The 19,901-nt window shown below is 41.7% G+C and overlaps 3 protein-coding genes across 9 annotated transcripts; 1 reads left to right on the forward strand and 2 right to left on the reverse strand.

Moving 5' to 3' along the window:
- Nucleotides 1-1,730: 1,730 nt before the first annotated feature.
- On the reverse strand, nucleotides 1,731-5,918 carry eif4e2 (eukaryotic translation initiation factor 4E family member 2). Of its 4 annotated transcripts, none has more exons than XM_020108432.2 (8): nucleotides 5,564-5,918; nucleotides 4,607-4,718; nucleotides 4,259-4,393; nucleotides 3,995-4,099; nucleotides 3,758-3,910; nucleotides 3,519-3,655; nucleotides 2,925-3,000; nucleotides 1,731-2,824 (listed from the first exon to the last, which is right to left on the reverse strand). In XM_020108432.2, exons 1-7 carry the CDS (start codon nucleotides 5,581-5,583, stop codon nucleotides 2,952-2,954), a joined length of 711 nt encoding a protein of 236 aa, XP_019963991.1. In that variant the 5' UTR covers nucleotides 5,584-5,918; the 3' UTR covers nucleotides 1,731-2,824; nucleotides 2,925-2,951. The 4 variants fall into 4 exon arrangements, with proteins under 4 accessions (XP_019963991.1, XP_019963999.1, XP_019964006.1 ...); XM_020108440.2 differs by having other exon boundaries at nucleotides 3,515-3,655; XM_020108447.2 differs by having other exon boundaries at nucleotides 5,441-5,641.
- Nucleotides 5,919-6,087: 169 nt separating this feature from the next.
- On the reverse strand, nucleotides 6,088-13,126 carry capn10 (calpain 10). 4 transcript variants are annotated; one of them, XM_069510976.1, is made up of 13 exons: nucleotides 12,811-13,126; nucleotides 11,974-12,415; nucleotides 11,617-11,748; nucleotides 11,302-11,498; nucleotides 10,906-11,135; nucleotides 10,680-10,821; nucleotides 10,176-10,342; nucleotides 9,822-10,078; nucleotides 9,083-9,285; nucleotides 8,471-8,726; nucleotides 7,664-7,851; nucleotides 7,529-7,574; nucleotides 6,088-7,200 (listed from the first exon to the last, which is right to left on the reverse strand). In XM_069510976.1, the coding sequence occupies exons 2-13, from the start codon at nucleotides 11,977-11,979 to the stop codon at nucleotides 7,108-7,110; spliced, it is 1,917 nt and encodes a 638-aa protein (XP_069367077.1). In that variant the 5' UTR covers nucleotides 11,980-12,415; nucleotides 12,811-13,126; the 3' UTR covers nucleotides 6,088-7,107. The 4 variants fall into 4 exon arrangements, with proteins under 4 accessions (XP_069367077.1, XP_019963950.2, XP_069367076.1 ...); XM_020108391.2 differs by having other exon boundaries at nucleotides 6,088-7,126; nucleotides 12,181-12,415; nucleotides 12,811-13,125; XM_069510975.1 differs by having other exon boundaries at nucleotides 12,181-12,415; nucleotides 12,811-13,125.
- A 4,437-nt stretch (nucleotides 13,127-17,563) lies between these two features.
- ccl20a.3 (chemokine (C-C motif) ligand 20a, duplicate 3) lies at nucleotides 17,564-18,603 on the forward strand. Its single transcript, XM_020107025.2, has 4 exons — nucleotides 17,564-17,717; nucleotides 17,879-17,987; nucleotides 18,111-18,185; nucleotides 18,293-18,603. Exons 1-4 carry the CDS (start codon nucleotides 17,642-17,644, stop codon nucleotides 18,333-18,335), a joined length of 303 nt encoding a protein of 100 aa, XP_019962584.1. The 5' UTR covers nucleotides 17,564-17,641; the 3' UTR covers nucleotides 18,336-18,603.
- Nucleotides 18,604-19,901: the final 1,298 nt, after the last annotated feature.

Below are 19,901 nucleotides of genomic sequence, written 5' to 3' on the forward strand. Positions count from 1 at the left end.
GCACTGGACTGGCCAGGAAGGAATGCAGCATCCTCCTTAATGGGAATGTTTTTACCCTGTCTCCTGCAGCCAAACCAAAATACCTCCATCTTCATGTGGCCCGAGTCTGACTCCAGGGTGAGCCGGAGTGCTTGTGTGTCAAATTTAGAGTTTTCCAGAAGCAACACTCGGCAAAGTTGTGTCCAATTAAGACTGACCTGGCAGAGGTTTCAGTGACCAGAGATCTACTTGGTATAAATATTCCCTCAGTTGCACTCGAATAAAGCATGCCCCGATGTGAACTCTTCCGACACCGAGCGAACAAAGGTTTTGGTGCTGCAGAATCATGACAGCTGAAAATGTGATCAACCAAGCAGCAAGGCTGGGCTGTGCCACTGTGTGAAGTACTGGCCACTGCATCTGCCAGTTTCCTTATTGCATGATTGTGCCAGAAAGTGTGTTAAGTTGTTGTGCCTTGGCCAACTGCTCTTCCAGGTGGAGCATGTTCACCCCTCTCCTGGAGGTATGTGATTCAGAGGGAGTGTCCACCATCAGGATCCAGGGCCCCTGCTGTCCCTGTCGCTGTTTTTCCAACCAGGAGTTTCAGGTATTTACATTCAAGTAACCCAAAATGGAAAATTATGTATGATTTTCTCACATTCAGTATTTTATGGCTTTTAGATTGTCTCAAACATTGGTGAGAAAATTGGCACAATATGGAAGAGATGGCCTGGCTTCAATGATGAACGCAACATGGACCATGAATATTTTGGGTTGGAGGGTGAGTTCTACCAGTGTACATCTTATTATCACCCGTCGAAGCCGAAAAAAATACAATTTTACAAATAACATTATGAAGAGTATCTTCAGAAAATCAAAGAGTGGGGTAAATTGCAAAAACCACAACACAGGACACGTGGAGAGTACGTCCATCCAATCAGCCGATACCTTTTCCGTTAATGCTGTTGTGTTTTGTTATTTGCACTTCAGGGCCTACATATTTGCCTCTTACACCATATTCACATTCCCATTTAGTAATTTTTCTGATTCTATTTAATTCTTCTAGTGCCACTGAGTTTGGAATCACACATTAAACTGCTGCTGCTGGCGACCACCTTCTTGCTGGTGAGCATCTATGATGTTGTCTAATGTTGCTCTTGTAGAAAGATTAGTATTTTCTATTTAAAGAAAATGATATCCATTGATATATAATTTTTTTTAATGTAATCACCACAAAGTTTTATTCCAAAATTCCTTGACTTTTAAGTTGTATTTGGTCAAGTTGGAACTAAAGTACTCATCTATAGTGGCAAAGTTTAATCATTAATGCATTGTTTTACAATTAATTGCATCATATTTAAATAATAATCTTAATGTATATAAATAATAAGCAGCTATTGGTAAATAAATTTCCCTCTGAAATTGTATTTATTCATAATTTGAAATGCTCAAACTTGTCTAAGTAATTTACTTATAATTATTCCCAACTTAATTGTTCTTATTTCTCCACAGAATCACATGTTCTTTGAGATGAGCTGATGAGTGAATCAGGACCAATCATGTGCAATGAAGACGCCGCAAGTGGACGTTTAACTACTGAGGCTCATCAGCAGTTTAAACACTTTATGGCACGAGAGTGCAGCATAAGAACCGAGGGTCCTGTGGTAATAAACGATGAGGCAGAACCTTTTTAACAAACTTCAAATCAGTGTCAGGCTCCATTTATGAAAGACAGGTGACAGTGAAACAGCTTTAGCAGCAGATGCATATTTGACATTTATTGCTATAAACCATCAGGTGTACATCCAACATTTGTTTCTTCACTTCTGACACACACACACCTGCACCCATCATCACACTACCACACATGGGCAGCATTGCAGTTTTTCAACAGACTACAGGCGCTCTCTGAAGATGGTTCAATGTTGAAAATGCTCCCTTAGAATCAAATGTAACAGACCCGGACCCCAGTTTCATCTCTTTTGCTGAAATAAACAAAACAATGCGGGCCTTTGATGAGGACAATAAAGCAGAGCCCGACCCTTGGATTATTTGGAGGCAGGGTTAAGACCAAACGTACAGGAGGGAGACCTGGATCGGGTTGGGCTCGAGGCCAGGCACAGTGATCGAGGCAGCTTGGCAGACCATTTTTAAGATGCCGCTTACGCAACCTTCTGCCCATCAAAGGATGGTCCGCATCCTTTGGGATTCAACTTCCAGGTCAAAGATGGAGAATCATGGCAGATTCTGTTAAGTGATCTTTGAAGTGGACTATATTTACAATATATCATACACAATAATAGTACTAATCAGTAAATCATTTCTACTTTGAAATGACCAGAGTACTTGTAGTTAAAATACAGCACAGTAATAAAATAACCTGCAACCCTGTTTGAGTCCCAATAAAACAGATTAACACAGATTTACTTTAACAGCAGGAAGTGTGACTTGATGTAAGCAATAAAAAATCAGATCTAGCATGTAACATGTTTGTCGTTTCTGTTGTATTTGTCAAGTACACTTTGTTATCAGCTAATGACCAAACACCAGTCACATGCCCCCTCTGGTGGCAGGTTAACAGGTGTTGCAACTTGCATTACAAAACATAAAAAATGGAGGCTTTGTTCTCCTCTGGTTGATTAAAAATAATGCAGATTTCTCCTTTCCATTTCTTCTGATCGCCGTCCACTTGAAAGGCTTCTCTGATCGTTTCCATTTCGACACAAAGAAGGAATGGTCCCCTCGCCCCGATTCTGACTTTGCTGTCTTCACACACAGTGCCAATCCACGCAGAGGTATCCTTCCCTGGACTCATTATCCTCCGACTCATTACATATCCTCACACCTGCACACCACAAACAGATAAACGATGTCCACATGAGACAAAGCACATCAGAGAAAAACTATTTCTTTCACTCTTAAATTCATGCAGCAACAGCTCTCACCCTCGGAGAGGTTTTCTGCGTGAGGGCCTAACGTCCGCCGCTAGCAGTCACCAGTCCATGGAAGTCTTCCCATGCTCTGCAAAGGAGGATGCAGTACGTCATCATTCATAATAAACAGTTTAAATGTCTAATGCCTTTTTATTGACAAGAGATGCATCAATTTACTGCAGATGACATAGAACTTAATGGAGTTGGGCACATGGTTCTTTCTTGTGAATAACACTTACACTAACAAATGACAATGAAAAACATTGGGAAATAAAATATAAGAGAAAAATGCTCTTAAGCTTAATGTGACATCTCAAAATAATGTTTTTTTTTTTATTAGCTTTTGGATTTTACAACCAACAGTCAAAACCCATTACAATCATATAAAACTGAGAAAAAGTGAATCTTAAGAATTGAGCTCAAGATTCTGGAAAACAAAGTTTTGAGAGAAACATTAGCATTGTTTAATAGAAGTCTGTCCTTAGAAGCAACACTGATACGTAATTAAGTGCCATGAGAGATATTGTTTCATTAGTGAGCATGCATATGTGTATATATGAGAGAGAAGAGGGAGAGGTAATAATATAAAAGAGGAGACATACATACTTAATGCTGTCTGTGTGTGTCTTGTACTCCATGATGGTGTTGGGCGGCAGGTTGAGGACTCGACGCAGGGTGTCTCTGATGCGAGCAGTGGTTGCCTGGTCACTGGCCGTTTTGTTCCAGATGGAAATGATGTCCTCCTGAGGGAGAAAAGTGTGAACAGGAGCCATGTCTGAGAAAGTGGGAGTGAGCAGAGCAGGGTTACATGCAACAGTGTGTGTTAGGGGGGTGAGTTGGTTTACCTGAAAGCGTACTGATACCACAGCCCCACAGATTTCCTCTCCCACCATGAACTGCTCCCCCAGCATAGCTAGGATCAGGTTCTCCCAGCACCGAGATGCTAAACCTTTCCTCAGGCGGATGATCCACTTTCCACCCATCTTATTGGCGTCATCCTACGCACAACATATGCATGGTTTAAGAATGATAGTTTCAAAAACATTATTTGGCATACAAGATATAAATAAATGTGTACGCACCTCCCACATGGGTTTAATACCGTCTTTGAAGAGGTGGAAGTCACTGTGGCCCGTCAAATCACCTGGCCGGATCATGTGACTATAGAAACGCCAGAACTGCTCTACCTGTGAAAGGAAAAGAAATGTTTACATAGACAACGGGGGGATAATAAGTCAGTATAATTTAGCATTTTAAGGGTAGGACTTGGTCAGGTTAAGGGTATAAATGAAAGTCTTCTAGGGTCTACTGTATGCTCTCTAAAGAGGTCAAGAGGAGCGACATACCGAGGCGAAGGTGCCGATCTGTTTGATGTTCTGTTCATAGCTCTGAGTGCTGGCTGGTCTCCCCGGGGTTCGTCTGGAGTACCAGAAGCTGTAGTTGTATTGAAGAGGGTGCTCTCCTGCCCCTGGCACAACCATCTGCAGACGAGAAAAAAGGAGACTCAGTCATAATGTAGAGGCTGCACACAAATCTGAGTTCCTTAAAAGACCAACCTTTTTGGTCCAATGTATTAAGAAGGTATTGGTCTGCCTCTATATGGAGGTGTTTCCCATGTACAGTTACTCAACAAACACTCTGGGCTTTGGCTTGTTAACATAATAAAATAAAATAAACAGAAAAAACAGACTCACCTTTCTCCTGCAGGTGTTCTGTTCCTTGTCCTCGTCTTCAGTCTTTTCCTTCTCACTGTCTTTCGGTGAGCCTTGGTCCTGGTCGTGGTCTCCACTGTCATCGTCTTTTAGACTAGATTTCATGGAAACACACAGGAAGGAAAAACAAGACAGTGTTTGTGCCACAATTCGACTGATTAGAATTATAAAACTAAGGAAGACTGAAGTTACACCTTGCTAAAACCACTGCAGTGTGAACAGTCCTGCAACAGATTACATATTTAATTTGAAGAGATATTAGGATCTGTAGTTTTAACTGCATTACTGTTGTTGTGATATTTCTAATAATTCGTGATGTACTGATATAAATGAGGAAGACAACATGTAAACACCACAAACTGAACTTTGTCTTCCTTACACAGGATTTGCTGTAGGGCTGCTGTGAATAAATCTAAACCGGGAAATAAATCCAGTTTTCACCTCTGGAATAAGCGTCACTGTTTTGCACATGGACGCAAAGTTCCACTCCAACTAGCCTGATCGTGAATCACAGCCCACAGCACGCTGTCAGCTGCCTGTCCCAACCTCAGCGCCACGGGAGTCGAGCCGACCGTGCGCGCACCTTCCCCCGGCCTCTGCACAACCACCACACCGAGGGTTGGAGGCCTGCCCGCATTCCGCCAGGCTAAGCTACAGCTAGCAACGCGTCGCATTTCCTCCTTCAGAACACAATTCACTCACTGCTGCTGCTTCATATCGTTGCAAATGCAGCCGTGTGTGTGTGGAGCTCGCTCTCATGGAGGAGGGGGGGGGTTACCAACACAAACACAGGACCATGCAATGTAGCTGACACACCTCTCTGTTAATACACGCAGCCCCGGCAGCTTTCGTTAGCACCACGCTAACCCCGGTGGATGTGCGATAGCGGCCGTGAAAGCTGTCGGATGCTCCCACGCAAACTTTGTTCTCTTTACTCACGCGTCAAATTTGTTGTTCATTATTCTCCCGGTGAGAGCCTCTCGGGGTCCGACCACTGCACTCCTGGATTCCGCAGGAACGGCGCCGCGCACATCCGATGCATGTGCACGCGCACGCCATGTGTTGGTGATGAGCGTGGGGGAGTTCAGCGGGGGACACCTTCCTCCCGTGTCTCACGGGGAAACATGCACGATTCATACATGAGCACATGGGAAAGTGAGAGAGCTCAGGGAGTTACAGGAGTCATCATCAAGTTGGGGGCAGCTGTGGCTCAGGGGTGAGAGCGGTCATCCTCCACCCAGAAGATCAGTGGCTCGATCTCAGTCTTCTCTGGTTCGGAGGCGGAAGTGTCCTTGGGCAAGATGCTGAAGCCCAAATTGCCCCTGCTCATATAGACAGTGCTGCACATAGATGCACTGTGTGTGTGTGTGTGTGTGTGTGTGTTAATGGGTGAATGTAAAACTACTGTGAAGAACTTTAAGTGGTGATCAGGACTAGAAAAGCTGCTATATAAATACAGACCATTGGTGTTTTCACGTTTTATTCATTGCATCTCGAAAAGGCAAAACACCCCAAAAACAACAAATAACACAGTACCAGTTAGTCCCAGTTGACTCCAGTGAATTATCACAAACCCTGTGACTTCTGCACACAGACGTGGGCATGAGCAGGCTCACAAACAGCCCAACGGCAAAAGAGGGCTGACGGCGGCTCCTTCATATGAAACCGGCTTCCTCTGATGAGCCGCATCCCCTTGTTTCATCCCCTCCATCCGTCCCCCTTGTCATCTGTTCTTGCGGCCGCTTCAAACAGCGGCTGTGTCCTGAAGCAGAGCTGTGGACCGAGTGTAGGGGGGTAACAAGGGAGTTGCAGGGTCGGGGGGGTTAGGAGCGAAGTGGACTACTTTAGCACCAGACTGAGGTGTTAAATCAGGGAGGTGAGCAGGTTTGGGGATCAGGGATTGAGAAACCCCTGTGTCCAAAGGTGGACAAAACGTGTTCGAGGAGCAGATTGTCTGGTGGGGGATGGGAGAAAAGCTCTGGTATGGTATGGCACGGTATGGTGTGGTGTGGTTTGGTTGGCTCTGCTGGTGGAGACCATCCCCTCACCCCTTGTGCCTCTGTGAGGACCTTCATGAGAGAGCCCTTTGTTCCGGGCCGGCGGGCGCACCAGCGAGTGAATGAGCAAGGGCAGTGTCGGCACTCTTCAATGGCTGCTGTTTGTTTACACCAGCCAGTCCCGTCATACTTCATTAGCAGCCCAGCCCACCGACAACCTCTGATGTCCTAATCGCCGATGAGTGTGTGGCTGCCCATCAGCCCTGAGCCTCAGCGGTTCAGGATAAAGGGGTTTCTACGATTCCCGACACACACATTCCCACTAAATCTTTCTATCTTCCTGCCTCCTCTGCAACACACACACACACAGAGGCTGCATGGTGAGGTCTGATAGGAGAACTGGTTCTTTCATCGTGCGCCAAGAGGCACAGGGAGGTGAGCCCGACGTCAGATGAGCAGCAACGGTCCCAGAGAACTAGCTTTGCATCACAGAGATGTGAGAGACCTGCCGCCCAGAGAGAGACGAAGCAAGACAGAGGGATTATTCAGAGCTGCCATCTTCAGACTACAGTCATAGCCCTAAAAATATGGATAAAAGCTATGTCAGCATTCAGTGTGTTGCCCGTGAAACAGGATTTAATTTACTGTCAAGCTGTTTCCCTAATTTCAACCTTCAATAAAACATAACCATTTCTTTTCTGAAGCCTAAAAACAGTGTGAGGATAGAGGTGACAGTAAAGTTTGTTTTTAGCTCAATGTAACACTAGGGCTTCAACTAACAGATGACATCACTGTAGATAATTGTTTTAATTAATCAAAATGTGAATCATGACTCCCCAGAGGTTAAAACCAGAATATATTCAGTTTACAGTAGGATAAAACATAAATGGTAATTTATTAAACAAACCTCTTGAACGGCTCTCCCCAGCCTCTCTTGACTTTTCACCACCTTCCTGAAAGAGACACACATCCATCACTTCTCCTGAAAGTGACACAACCACGAAACCTGAAGATACTACTGTTACCTGTGTAGTAACCTCACCTGTGTATTCTGCGAGCCAGGCTGAGGGTGAAGTCTGCTGAGCAGTCAGGCTCGTAAGTGGATGGTAATATGGCGTAAGCTCCAGCAGGAAGAGTGCAGGCCAGACTGACATCCTGCGTGTAACAGTGGGGGACGCAACTGGCGACGGGGTCCTCGTCCCGGGAGATCGTCTGTCTTCCTTCCAGGAGCTGGATACGGAGCATAGTCAAAATAAGATATCACTTGAAAATTGTAATGACAGCTTCCACTCATAATAACAAAATTAACATTATGTATAGTAATAATAATAATATTCTTGGATACTTCTGTTTTGTGTTTTTTCGTAACTGATGTGTCTGTTTAGTTGTGTTTAGGACCAAATGAACACATTGATTGCTGAGGAAACAGCGACAAATTACACTGGTGCTTTGAAAATGTCACAGATGATTAACAAAAACAATAATCAGTGCCCGGTTTTCTCTGACAGAAGAGGCAGTACAGTATGAAAACCTCTTTACAGACAGGAAAACTACCAATTACTCTCCCACAAGATAATCCATCACAGTACAGAGGAAACCTGGAGTTGAGGTTGTCAGTGTTGCTGTTGTTGTGTTCATTGTGCTGCATACAAGTTGTTTCTTTGGACCACAAAAAATCTTTCTTAAAAAACATAAAAGGCCCAATTGTTTGAACATTGTCCATTTTAAAACTCCAGGTTCAATTTTTCCCTTTTTTGGTTGATTATTCTGACTGTATTTGACATCTGCAACTTGTTGGGAAAGTACACAGAAGTAGACGTTTTACTATTCTAGATGATATTTGACTGACCTTGTAAATGTGGAAGCCAATAGGGTGCAGATCAGTGTCGGGGCGGCTCTGGTGCAGGGTAATTTTGACATTAACCCCTGATGTCACTGCTGGGTCATCAGATACTGTAAAGGGGAAGCAAGGGTTCTGCCAGTGAGACAGGAAGTTCCTACTTCCTCCTGCCGTCATCCCCTCGACCCATGATCCCCGGAAGTTACAGGTCTCCAACTCAACGTCAGTTGTTAGTGGCAGTGAAGGTGCTGAGCTTTTCAGGGCACTAAGGAGAACACAAACAATGACACATCAGTAGGAAAATACAACTTCTGTAAACTGTGAGGGTTAATGGTTTATATTGTGAGCTGCAAAAACGTGTTCATTTTATTAAAAGATGTTTTCCACTTTACCAGCAGGTGTCACTATATATCTACTAATAGTTACTTTGGAAGTCGGCTCTACAATGTATGAATACATTTTATTAATCTGAGAGCATTAATTCATCATTTGTTTTCACAAATAAGTTGTTTTTCTCAGTGACACTTTGAACTCTGTAGGAAATAACATTAGCGCACATGTGTGAATGTAGGTGAAACTTTTGAAACTTTAAAGTTTCTCTGCCCCTTAACCAGTCCTTACCTAAGGGATATGGAAGCGGAGGAAAAGACCCTGATGAGAAAGCGGCTCTCGACCCCTGGCTTGTAGGTGCTGGGGATCAGCAGGTAGTATCCAGGCTCCAGCTGCCCTTGGAGGACCACCTCTCTCTCGTAGGCGTGGCAGTGAGTCGAAGCACAAGGAGGTTTGTTCAACATGCGGCTCAGATTAAAACGTTTCTTCTCCACCTGGTAACAGAAAACCAAATTTAAATGACAACAAAGCCACAATAACAATCTTTATTTAAAGCATGTTTCTAAACCCATGTGCTCCAAAGTGCTTAGACAAGTCAATCACTTCAAAACAACAAGCGAACTAATGACACTGTCAACACCAAAAGGCCTGACAACAACAATCAAGTAAAGTCAGGAAAAGCTTTCAAATAAAAATGTGTTTTCAGAAACGTTTCCCACTGATTCTCACTGGTGTTGGGCTAAAGAGGGTGCAAAGCAAAATTTATGATCAAAGTGTAGATGGAGGGTAGAACATTATTATTATGGCACTTTCATATGAATTGTTACCTCCAGAATGAATGAAAGAGGAAAGACATTAAAAACTTGGTCACAAAAATGTTTTTATATTGGGAAGCAGCCATGATGTGATCACTTCTCTTGGATCTCACTAATGAAAGTCTTTACGGCAGAGTTCTGTACAGACTGGAGCAGATGAATAGACCAACAACAGCATCATCGTCACTCATTTTCAAGTGAATGATGGCACCAACCTTCCACATGTGTAGAGCCGTAGCCTGGTAGTGCTGGTGCTTTGTGTTGTTGGTATCCTCGAGGAGCGTTTGAGAATTTTTCTCTGTGTTTCTCCATTTCCTATGCTGCAGCAGGGAAACCAGAACATCTCCACCCTCACTCACTTTTAGCCAGAACTTTGGGTTGGTACCGTAGCTGCTGCTGTTCCGGCTACCGCCAGCAGAGTGTCCCTTAATCCACCGACCAGGCAGCTGATGGCTGTGTGTCAGCAGAGTTCCTATAAGAGAAGAGAGATGTCAGAGTGAGAAAGTAAGAAGGCTGCCAAGGAAAATTATAGACTAGAGTAGGAAGCTGTCTTTAATTAACTAAATTACCAGTATAGATACTCTTTAGGTGACCCTCCTCACTGATGGGGTACCCCACTGTGACATCATCAAACTGGGACATGAATTCAGCCTCATCCAACCAGAATTCGCCCTCAGCCACCCTGGCTTGTAGATCTGAAGCACAATTGGGATCGACGGAGCTCCACCCTGCACCGCTGCAGAGGGAGACATACTGTAGATAAGTCTGATGCAGATTAGGACCGAGTCCAAATCTATGACCGTCCCTGCAGCTGCAGACTCACCCTCTGGTTATATTAACCTCCACAAAGGAGATTATGTTTTTATTGCTTATTGTTTGTCTGTCTGTTAGCAGGAATATTTAAAAACTACTGAACGGATTTCAATGAGATTTGGTGGAAGCTGAATTTGTATAGCGCCTTTTAAGAGAGAATGCTACATGTGTCAATGGGGACAAGAAGAAAAGAAAGTAATTCGCACAAAACAGACACACAAGCACAACAGAAATATTTATGCCTTGACATACACGCTTACCTCTCTATCCAGCCCCCTCCCCAGCAGCACCTTCCCCAGGGGTTTCTGATCCTGAGTAAACGTACATCGCTCCCTGACACCGTCTTCACATCCACCCACTCCATGACAGTCAGAGCATGGTACTGACCCAGCTCACTGGCACCTAGACCAGACAAAGGGATCAACAGGTGATGTGACAAAGGGATCACAAGAGGACCTTTCATCTGCGAGGAAACACTTCTCTGACCTCCAGGGCTGCTGTTCATGGAGCAGCTCAGCACACAGTCATCCTTCACAGGGTACAGAAGGTTCAGGTCAAGCCTTCGCCTCCTGACCTGTTCGCTGTCCCACTCTGATCTCTGCTCTTCCTCTGATCCAAAGTCTCCAAGGCTCCAGTGTTCTGCTAGGCCGCCAGTTAAATCGACCAGGGCCTCCGACACCTGCCCTGCCCACAGCCCCTCGTATGAGCCGTGAAGCCTAGAGAGGATGGACAGGCGAGACATTGGAATTTCCAAACTTCATCAAACATGCTGATGGGAGTACATGGTAAGGTTAGGGAAACTTTCCAAATAACGAAAACAAGTGTTTGTCCAAGATCAAAGTTTATAGTAGACAAGAGAGGGAAATTCTACAGGCTACTTACTTGGCATAGGCCTTCTCCAACAAGGCTACCCAGAAGGCAGTGGGGGAGTGGCAGCTTGAGAAGCAGAGACTGGAATTTATACAGGGCAGGCGGTCATCAATGGTCACCTCTGTCCAGTATCCCTGCCGCCAGAAACGAAACTGGAAGAAGCCTCTGTACCTGCTGTCCCCCCACAGGGGCTGGTCTGGGGGGAGCACCTGCACAGGGTCAAGGACTAAGTCACTACAGCAATGCAGGACATAGAAACACTTTTACAGTCATCATATTTGTTCAAGAGCAATAAGAATCTTTACTTTAATGCATTTGTTTCTCTACCTTGTTGAGTAGATGTTTGTTCTTGAGCAGCACAGTGCAGGCACAGAGAAACCAACAGTCTCCTAACAAGCCTTGTTTAGCGTGACCCAAGTTGATGTTGTCATGGCAGAGAACTGGCGACTGGCAGATCTCCTGGAGGCGAGACATGAGGATTGATACATGTTGACTGTAAAAGACATTTATGGGATGTGGCTTTTGAGGGGGGGGGGGTGAAAAAAGCTGTTTCATTAAATTTGTTGTTGGGAAGTCGTTAACGTGCAGATCAGATCTCAGTATCATAAAAATAAAAAATTCTATATTTAATCTTTTAATTATTAGATCTGCCTTGTAAAATACTGAACAATAACCTGTAATTACTTTCATAATCCCATTGTCGTCAGTCAAACAAAGGAACCTGGGACAGGTGATGCAGGTTGATGGGACACGAGCCAAAAAGAAACTTGATATGAAAAAGCCACGACATCGCAACAACAGCCTGTAAATAATCCTGAGAAGGCAAACACAAAACACAAAAAGGAATTCACTGCAGCATTTCCCATTTCCTCCTGACTGTTGTTATCTAACCTTGGGGCGCCGCCATGTGATCTTTCCCTGCAGCCTTGCGATGGGCGTGGAGCTGTCAGAGAGCAGGGATGTGTCATCAGAGGGAAAGTCCAGGTCCTCGAACAGAGCCTCGCCTCCGGGCTCTGGCCGGCCCTCTCCTTTCATGACTCCGGGTTGCTTGTTCTCAGTCATACCTCCTGGGTCAGTGGGTGACCATCCTCACTGACCCTGTGCACATCTTACAACCGTGCTACACCTAAAAGCAAAAACACCAGCGCATTATATATTCATAAGGCATTTTGGAGGATGGACGTGCAGCCTATTCATATATAGTATTATTTACCTTTTACTATGAATATTTGGACATGTATGTTGTGTGCATGTTATGTATGACATACACATGCAGCAGCAAAGGATATATAGTATTAGATCGCTCATGATATATATGTATATATATATATATATAAGTGAAACAGCAAATTGAGGGAGAAGTATATTATTTTGTTATTCGCCGAAAATAAATGTTCGGATTTTAACTGATATGTACAGTCTATGGTTATTACACAGGAAATACACAGGAACTCCGTATTCACTGGTCTCCAAATTACAGAACAATGTTATTCCCATGGCAGATATTTGTCTCCATCGTACCTTGCTCCTCCTGTCAACATCTTTTCTCTCGAAGGTGTCATTTTGTCATAGCAACAGTCGCAGCTAGCCGCTAGCCTTAGCATCTGTTAGCTTGTGATGCGCAGCTGCAGCATCCCCGCGTGGCTTCATCCTGTCATGGTTCGAGGACAATAAGCACAGCGGGGCTTTGACCAGGCTTTGACGCCACAGCGCCGAGGACGAGTTTGTGAGGAACAGTTTCACAGAAAGAAATATTCAAACCAAATCGCGTCTTAGTTTTCATCCCGCTGAGCGTGGAAACACTTCCGCCTGCACTTCCGGGCTCTTCATTCAGTGAATCCTTCCTGTGTGGCTGGTCGCTGCCGCCACCTAGTGTTCAAACAGCGAATTACTCACTGCGTGTACAGTCACTTCAACGTGTGTAGTATGTACACGTACCTCAAACTAAATACTACAAACAATCTTACTATCAATACTGCTTAATACACATGTTGACTGGCCACATGACGTAGTTACTCTTAACTTTTATTATTATTATTATAACAGTAGTTTTATTCAGATTCACCAACTACAACAAATACAATCAGTATTACTGTAACCTTCATCTATTACTGGCTTCTTTACGTCTTCTTGTCTTCTCTCTTGCAAGAGCAAGAGAGAAGACAAGAAGACAAGAAGACAAGAGTTCCTGAGACTAAAAACTGTACTTTTACTTCACTTCAACAAAACCATTTAAACATTTCAATATGGTGGTAAAATACATTAACACATGATCTGCATATTATTTAAAAAAATATTCAATTTATTGATTTTAAGGTGAAACATTTAAAGAAATACAAAAATGTATTGAAATTTAAATAATACTTTAGAGGTACAGTGTGTAGAATTTTGTGATATCTAGTGTCAAAATTGCATGTTGCAGCTGAACACCCCTCACCTCACCCTCTCCTTCCAAACATGAAAAAGAACCTTTGGTAGCCTTTAATTATCATAAAAACTCAAAAGGTGTTTAGTTTTTCGAGTCTGGACTATTGTAAAAAACATGGCAGCCTCTGTAGAGAGGGTCCCCTCGATGTAATTATAAGGTATTTAAATATAAAGGGCCTTTTCTGGGGTAAAGAAAACTACAATTCATACAATTTGGATGAAACGAACTAGTGAAAACATCATGAGGATTATTCTACATGACATTTCTGCCAATAGTTCCCTTTCCCCTATGAAATGTTGTAAATCATCTGAAAATTTAAACAATTGCTGAGATTAATAGAAATGAAGTGTTGAATATTGATATTATCTGTTTCCCACCTTGTTAAGTCATTGTTGATAATTATTGTGAGAAATCATTAACGTGATCAGTGTCTTCACATAGATCATTTATGATTAATAATAATATATAACTTAAGGCAAACTGAGCAAATTTGTGATTTCAGAAGAGTGTTTCAAACTGGTAGCCCTTCGTATGACTCAGTACCCATGAAGTAGCTCTCAGTTTCAAAAAGGTTGGTGACCCCTGATTTAGATGAAACGAATGAGTGAAAACATCATGAGGATTATTCTACATTAAATTTCTGCCAATAGTTCTCTTTCACCTAAATCTTACACACTGGACCTTTAAGTGAAGAAAGAGGTATAATTACATATTAAATAATCAAATAATAATCTCTTCAGCAGTTTATTCTTAAGTGGGATGAACTGATAAGGTTTAGCTCAGGCAGTGAAGGTTAAATACTGAGTGAAATGGAAGGTCACGCCACAATCGAAGAACCCCGATGGAAATACCAGTGCAATGCACTCTAATGATATTTGGGTCAAGTGGTAAGAATCACACGCAACGTACTTACCCTCAATGGTGACACAACCGACCCCCCCACCCCCCTTCTGTATGTCAGGACACGTGAATGAAGAGATGCATTATACACACGTGTGTTACTTATTCAAGAAAAAGATCCTGGAATGCTGTGATGCTCACACTTAAAAAAAGCACATGCTTATTATAAACACATAAACACTGTTACTTACTGACGTCACACTATTATTTTATTTCAGGGGGAATTTTTGTCCCTTTGTCCTCTGTACTTTTACTTAAGAACTATTGTTAATTTTCAAACTTAAATTTTACACACAATATATGAGTTTAAATCAGTTGTTTGTGTAAAATTAAACCAACCAGCTTTAAATAAAATGGTTAAAACTATAATATAATATAAGTAATGTATGTATATATGTATAATAACAAAAAAATAAACACAGGAATATTGCGTTAAAAGTCATATTTTGAAGTATATCATGCTGATATATATACTTTAACTTGTACTAGTTTGAATGCCATACTCTCACATAGTAAATACTAAATAGTAAAAGTGGTCAGCACTTCTCAATGTGTCCTTTGCATTTATTTATGTCGAGGTCAATATATGTTTTTCAGGACATTTGAGAAAAATGGAAAAACCCCACATTGATGTGGACATTAGCTGTACCACTTCCATTGTGTCAGAGCAGGTTGGTGCTGCACCATGAAGTTGATTGTGCAGAGTTTGATCTCTGGGAGTTAACTCACCTGCACCCAGGCTCCACCCGCACCTGTCTATTAAAACAACAATGGTTATAATGAACTCGGGCTGTTTAAGGTGTGATTCATAATGGGTGAGATGTGAGGCACATTGGTTTAGTTTATCTCTGACGTCCTTGGTCTATATTAATCTTACGATGGTGAAATACTGAGAAAATGACAGTGTTCTAGACCTTAGAAAACTTTAGTTACTCTACAAACATCATCACTGCAAAACGTTAAGTTCACTGTTCATGAGAGGAAGTATTGAGTCATTATCGTTTAATATACTAAGGTTTGTTAAATGGTTCAGTCATGTTTACTTAAATTGTTTTAGAGGAAACACAGCTGAGTTCATAGCTGCCTCTAGTTCAGGGCCCTACTGTTGTGAATACAGGCTCAGTGTCATGGCTTATGTGGAGACAACATATTAGTTTTAATGTTACTAGCATGAAGAACAAACATTAACTCTTGTGTTTGGAGATGAACCAATATGCACTGCACATCTTTGAATTTCATATGTTTTCATCTGCAACATATATTGTGTCACAGCAGTGATGCTACGCAAGGTTATTCAAAAAGCTAGCTCCACAGGATGAATGCATGTATTACTATTATTATATGTTCCTTATTCATGGTGTTGAATTATATCTGTTTTTATAAACCTCGTAGTGCTTTTTTAAAATCATTTTGTATCCAGATTTTTTTTTAAATACAGGATAAAGTCTGTGGTGTGGTATTATCATTTGAAATGATCTTTTATGCTATCATTTAATTTAATGTAATTTAATTATAACATAAAAGATAATTTTAAAAAATTGACAATATTATTTGGGATTCATGGTTTTTTGATTTTAATTAATGCTCTCTTTTCTTTGGGTTTGAAATGTGCTATATGAATACATTTTTTGTGAACTTTGATGAAAAGAGACACATGATGTAACACAGCTTTAAGTACATCGTGTTCTCTCCTAATATGCTCTCAGTCATTTTGGGATGTTTTCTTCCCCTGCCTGTGCACGCATCTCACTGATGACGTCACTCAGAAACCCACCTATACCCATTCTGACTTTTCTGCGTCCATCAGGGGAAGTTAGACCCTCGGAAAGTTATACTCTCAGAATTACAAGTTCTGAAATCACTTTTTGCTGTTAACAAAGTGATACTAGTGAGGTTTCCTGAGTTCTACCAATGTTAATCAAATTTCTCACATTTCACTTGTTCTGTGCCTCTGCTCTTCTCACTGGGTTACAGTGGGCTGTGCAAAAGGTGCAGGTGAAGCTTACACCTATATGCCATACACTCTCACTTTTAGGGATTTTAGGGTCATTGTCATCAGAAACTAAAATTTGAAGTAGGACAAGAGCTGAGAAGTAAAATTTACATTCAATTTCAGGTACAGGATATGTAACGTGGAAATCAGTCTCTGTATGATTGTGGTGGAAGGTCCATGACAAAGTATTTCATTGCATCGTGACCTATATTAGTGGTCCTGTGCACTTTTTTCCCTTTGATGCATGGGTCTTGACTCTACAGTAAGAGTTCCTCTGACCTAGAAAAGAACCTCTGTTCCGCCTCTGAATCAACCCACTTGTAGCAGCCTACATTGAGACTGTAATGCAACATGAGGTCTGCAGCTAAGCTTCCTCCCCTCTGAACTCTTTTAATTCAAGATGTCATCAAATGTCCTCATATTTGACATTATTATGTATATGCTGGCACGCCTCTGTAACTTCCCAGGTCGCACTGGTTCTTCAGGATTTTTTTGAGGGTGTAGTAATTAGAGAAGCTGATGTGTGTCACCAAACACCTATAATTTGTGTCTTATTGAACGGCCTTTGAATTACATGCATTTATTTTCCTAAAATTTGTTCACTGTGCTAAATGATGCACTGAGTTCCCGTTCCTTTATTTTGCTTTATTCCTAAGCCAGGTGTTATTGTGCTGATTTTGTGTCATAGTGACGGTGGAAGGGAAGCAGTGACTGTCCATAATTTTCAAAAAATAAATTGTATACTTGGATATTTCTTAAATCTCTTTAAAATGTAAATGTTCACACACAGGTAATCACTTCACCTCATTCTGCTCCACCCACACTCCTCTTACTCTCACTGGGGGAAATGGGGGACTTTCTATTGTGGTGCAATATCTGCTTAATGGGCAAGTTTGATCTTTAGTTTTTTCCAAACTGGAAACTTCCTGTTTCTCTTAAACATATAAAAGCTGCTGTGATCAACACCTCTGTCAGCACAACCTCTCTGACTCCACCTGTGGACGAGCAAGACAATAACTCTGAGGGAAGACATGGTGTCAGTTAAAGCTGCGGCGATGGTGATCACACTCCTCACTGTTTGTCTCCTGGCAACAGAGACATCTGCAAGTAGGTTCCCTCTTTATCTTTGTTTATGAATGCATGTATTTTCCTGATTATTTTCCTGATTATTACACAAATTCTACAAAGTGCCAAATATCTCTTAACCTTTCCTTTTCCAGTATCTAACCTGTTTATCATTGTTATTATTCATCTCTCTTGTTCCACAGTGAATTACAAATGCTGTCTCAGATACATGAAAACAAAAATTCCATTTCAAGCAATCCGAGGATACTCCATCCAGACTCGTAAAGAGATGTGTCCCATCGATGCCATCATGTAAGTATCATATCAAGTAGCATAAGATGACATAATGAGGAAATAAACATTTCATGAGACAAAACTTGAGTGTTCATCATAAGTCTGTAAATATTAAATTCATTTCCTTCTTTTAAATCTCAGTTTCCACACAAAGAGGGGTCAAACGTGTGCCGATCCTAGTCAGAGATGGGTGATGGACTATGTCGACCATTTAAGGTGAGATTTCTCAAAGAAATTTGTCGTATAACAGACAAATAATGCAATTCTGCAGTGTGGGAAATGTAATGGTGAAGTAATAATAACTAATTTGATCATCATTGCAGGAATAAAGCACAAATGGTTCACAACAAGAACCCAGGAGCGTAGAAACAGACCTCGAAGATAAAAAGTCTGCTCATCGAGGGGAGACGATGCGAGTGCGCTTGAACCAATGGACTCTTCCATCTCATCTCAGCCTGTTATCACCACTCCTATTTAACAAAACTGCTCATAATATAAAGGATTGTCATGCAAAACAAGCATCAGCTCAATTGTAAGCATTGTATATATTTTTATATACAAATGTACATGTCAAAGTTTGTATTTATATATATATTTGTAACAAACAAACATTAAACATTTCTGAAAAAAAGAATCATTGGCTCTGAATCTCTTCATGAAAACACTCCACTGTGTTTGATGTTAATCAGTCATTAATACAAAGTTCCCATTGTTTATCTTTGGTGAGAAATTCCAGCTCGGGAAAGTTTTGCGTTCCTTGTTCAAGGTTATCTAAATAATGTTGAAAGTCCTGTGATGTCAGCAGGAGGAAGTCAGTGGAGCTGTTCCTTCAAAGCTCACTGCAGAACAGGTATTTCTATGTTGACACATGGGCTCCTATGAATGCTGACATAAGCTGTGTGTTAGTGTAAGGCTGGGTCTAGTCTGCTGGTCATAATGATATATTGCACGGACTATTACAGCTGTAAACTGAGGTGTAATCATTTAATTTTGGAGCTATCATCGCTTAAGGAACAAAAAAAAACTTTTGAGCCAAGCTTTCCCACCTACATCAAACTCATATAATGACATTCTGTATCTGCATTTGTATTCACAATGTTTTAAATATTCAAAGCCTGCATTCTGCATTTCTTGGTGGCGCCATTCTATCAAAATGTTGTGTTTTACTTGAATTATTCAAACACGTTGTCTCTTCTTCCAACATGAACATGTTTGATAATTAAAAGCCTGGAAATGAATCAACAATATAGACACATAAGAATGAACACGGCTCTGTCACATCTCGATGGGTGAAACAGCTCAGTGTTCCTTTACTGTGTTAAGACTGAGCAACAATCACTGCAGCCACGTTGTTTATAGAGTATCGTGAGAAACAATAAAACAAGAGCACAACCACAGAAGACCTCGTCCATTGTTTTCTGTTTGTTTTGTATGTTTGATCAACATACATGATCTCAAGGCACTTGAACACTGGAACACAAAAAGAAACCTCGGGCAGAACCAGACTCCAGACTTTGGACCAGAAGCTCCTAATTCAAAGGAATTCTTCCACGGCGTTCTACTTGGTCTATAAGCACCGAAGACTATTTCAATATTTTTCATTCTAATTGACTATTTCTCATTAGTTTCTCTTTAAGTCTCTCATGATTGAAATGGGGGAGAAAGGAGAGGACCCAGGAATGGTTGTGTAACCCTCATATTTAAGCTCTGTCAGACTGGTTGTCATAATGAGAATAATAATAGTGATACTATATTTTAACGAAACACATTTTAAGGTTGAGTCTCCTCTCGGCAGCAGACGTATGAAAACAGCAGCTTTCTCTCTACACACGAGACAGGAAGCAGCCTCCTCATGTTGAATCTGCCTTGTTCACTGTAACGTGTGGTATTAAAGAAAAGAAACATGTCTGCCTCTGCAGCCGTGCTATAATC

This window comes from Paralichthys olivaceus, chromosome 16 (genome assembly GCF_024713975.1).
Source record: "Paralichthys olivaceus isolate ysfri-2021 chromosome 16, ASM2471397v2, whole genome shotgun sequence".
In the NCBI taxonomy this organism is placed as follows: Eukaryota; Metazoa; Chordata; class Actinopteri; order Pleuronectiformes; family Paralichthyidae; genus Paralichthys; species Paralichthys olivaceus.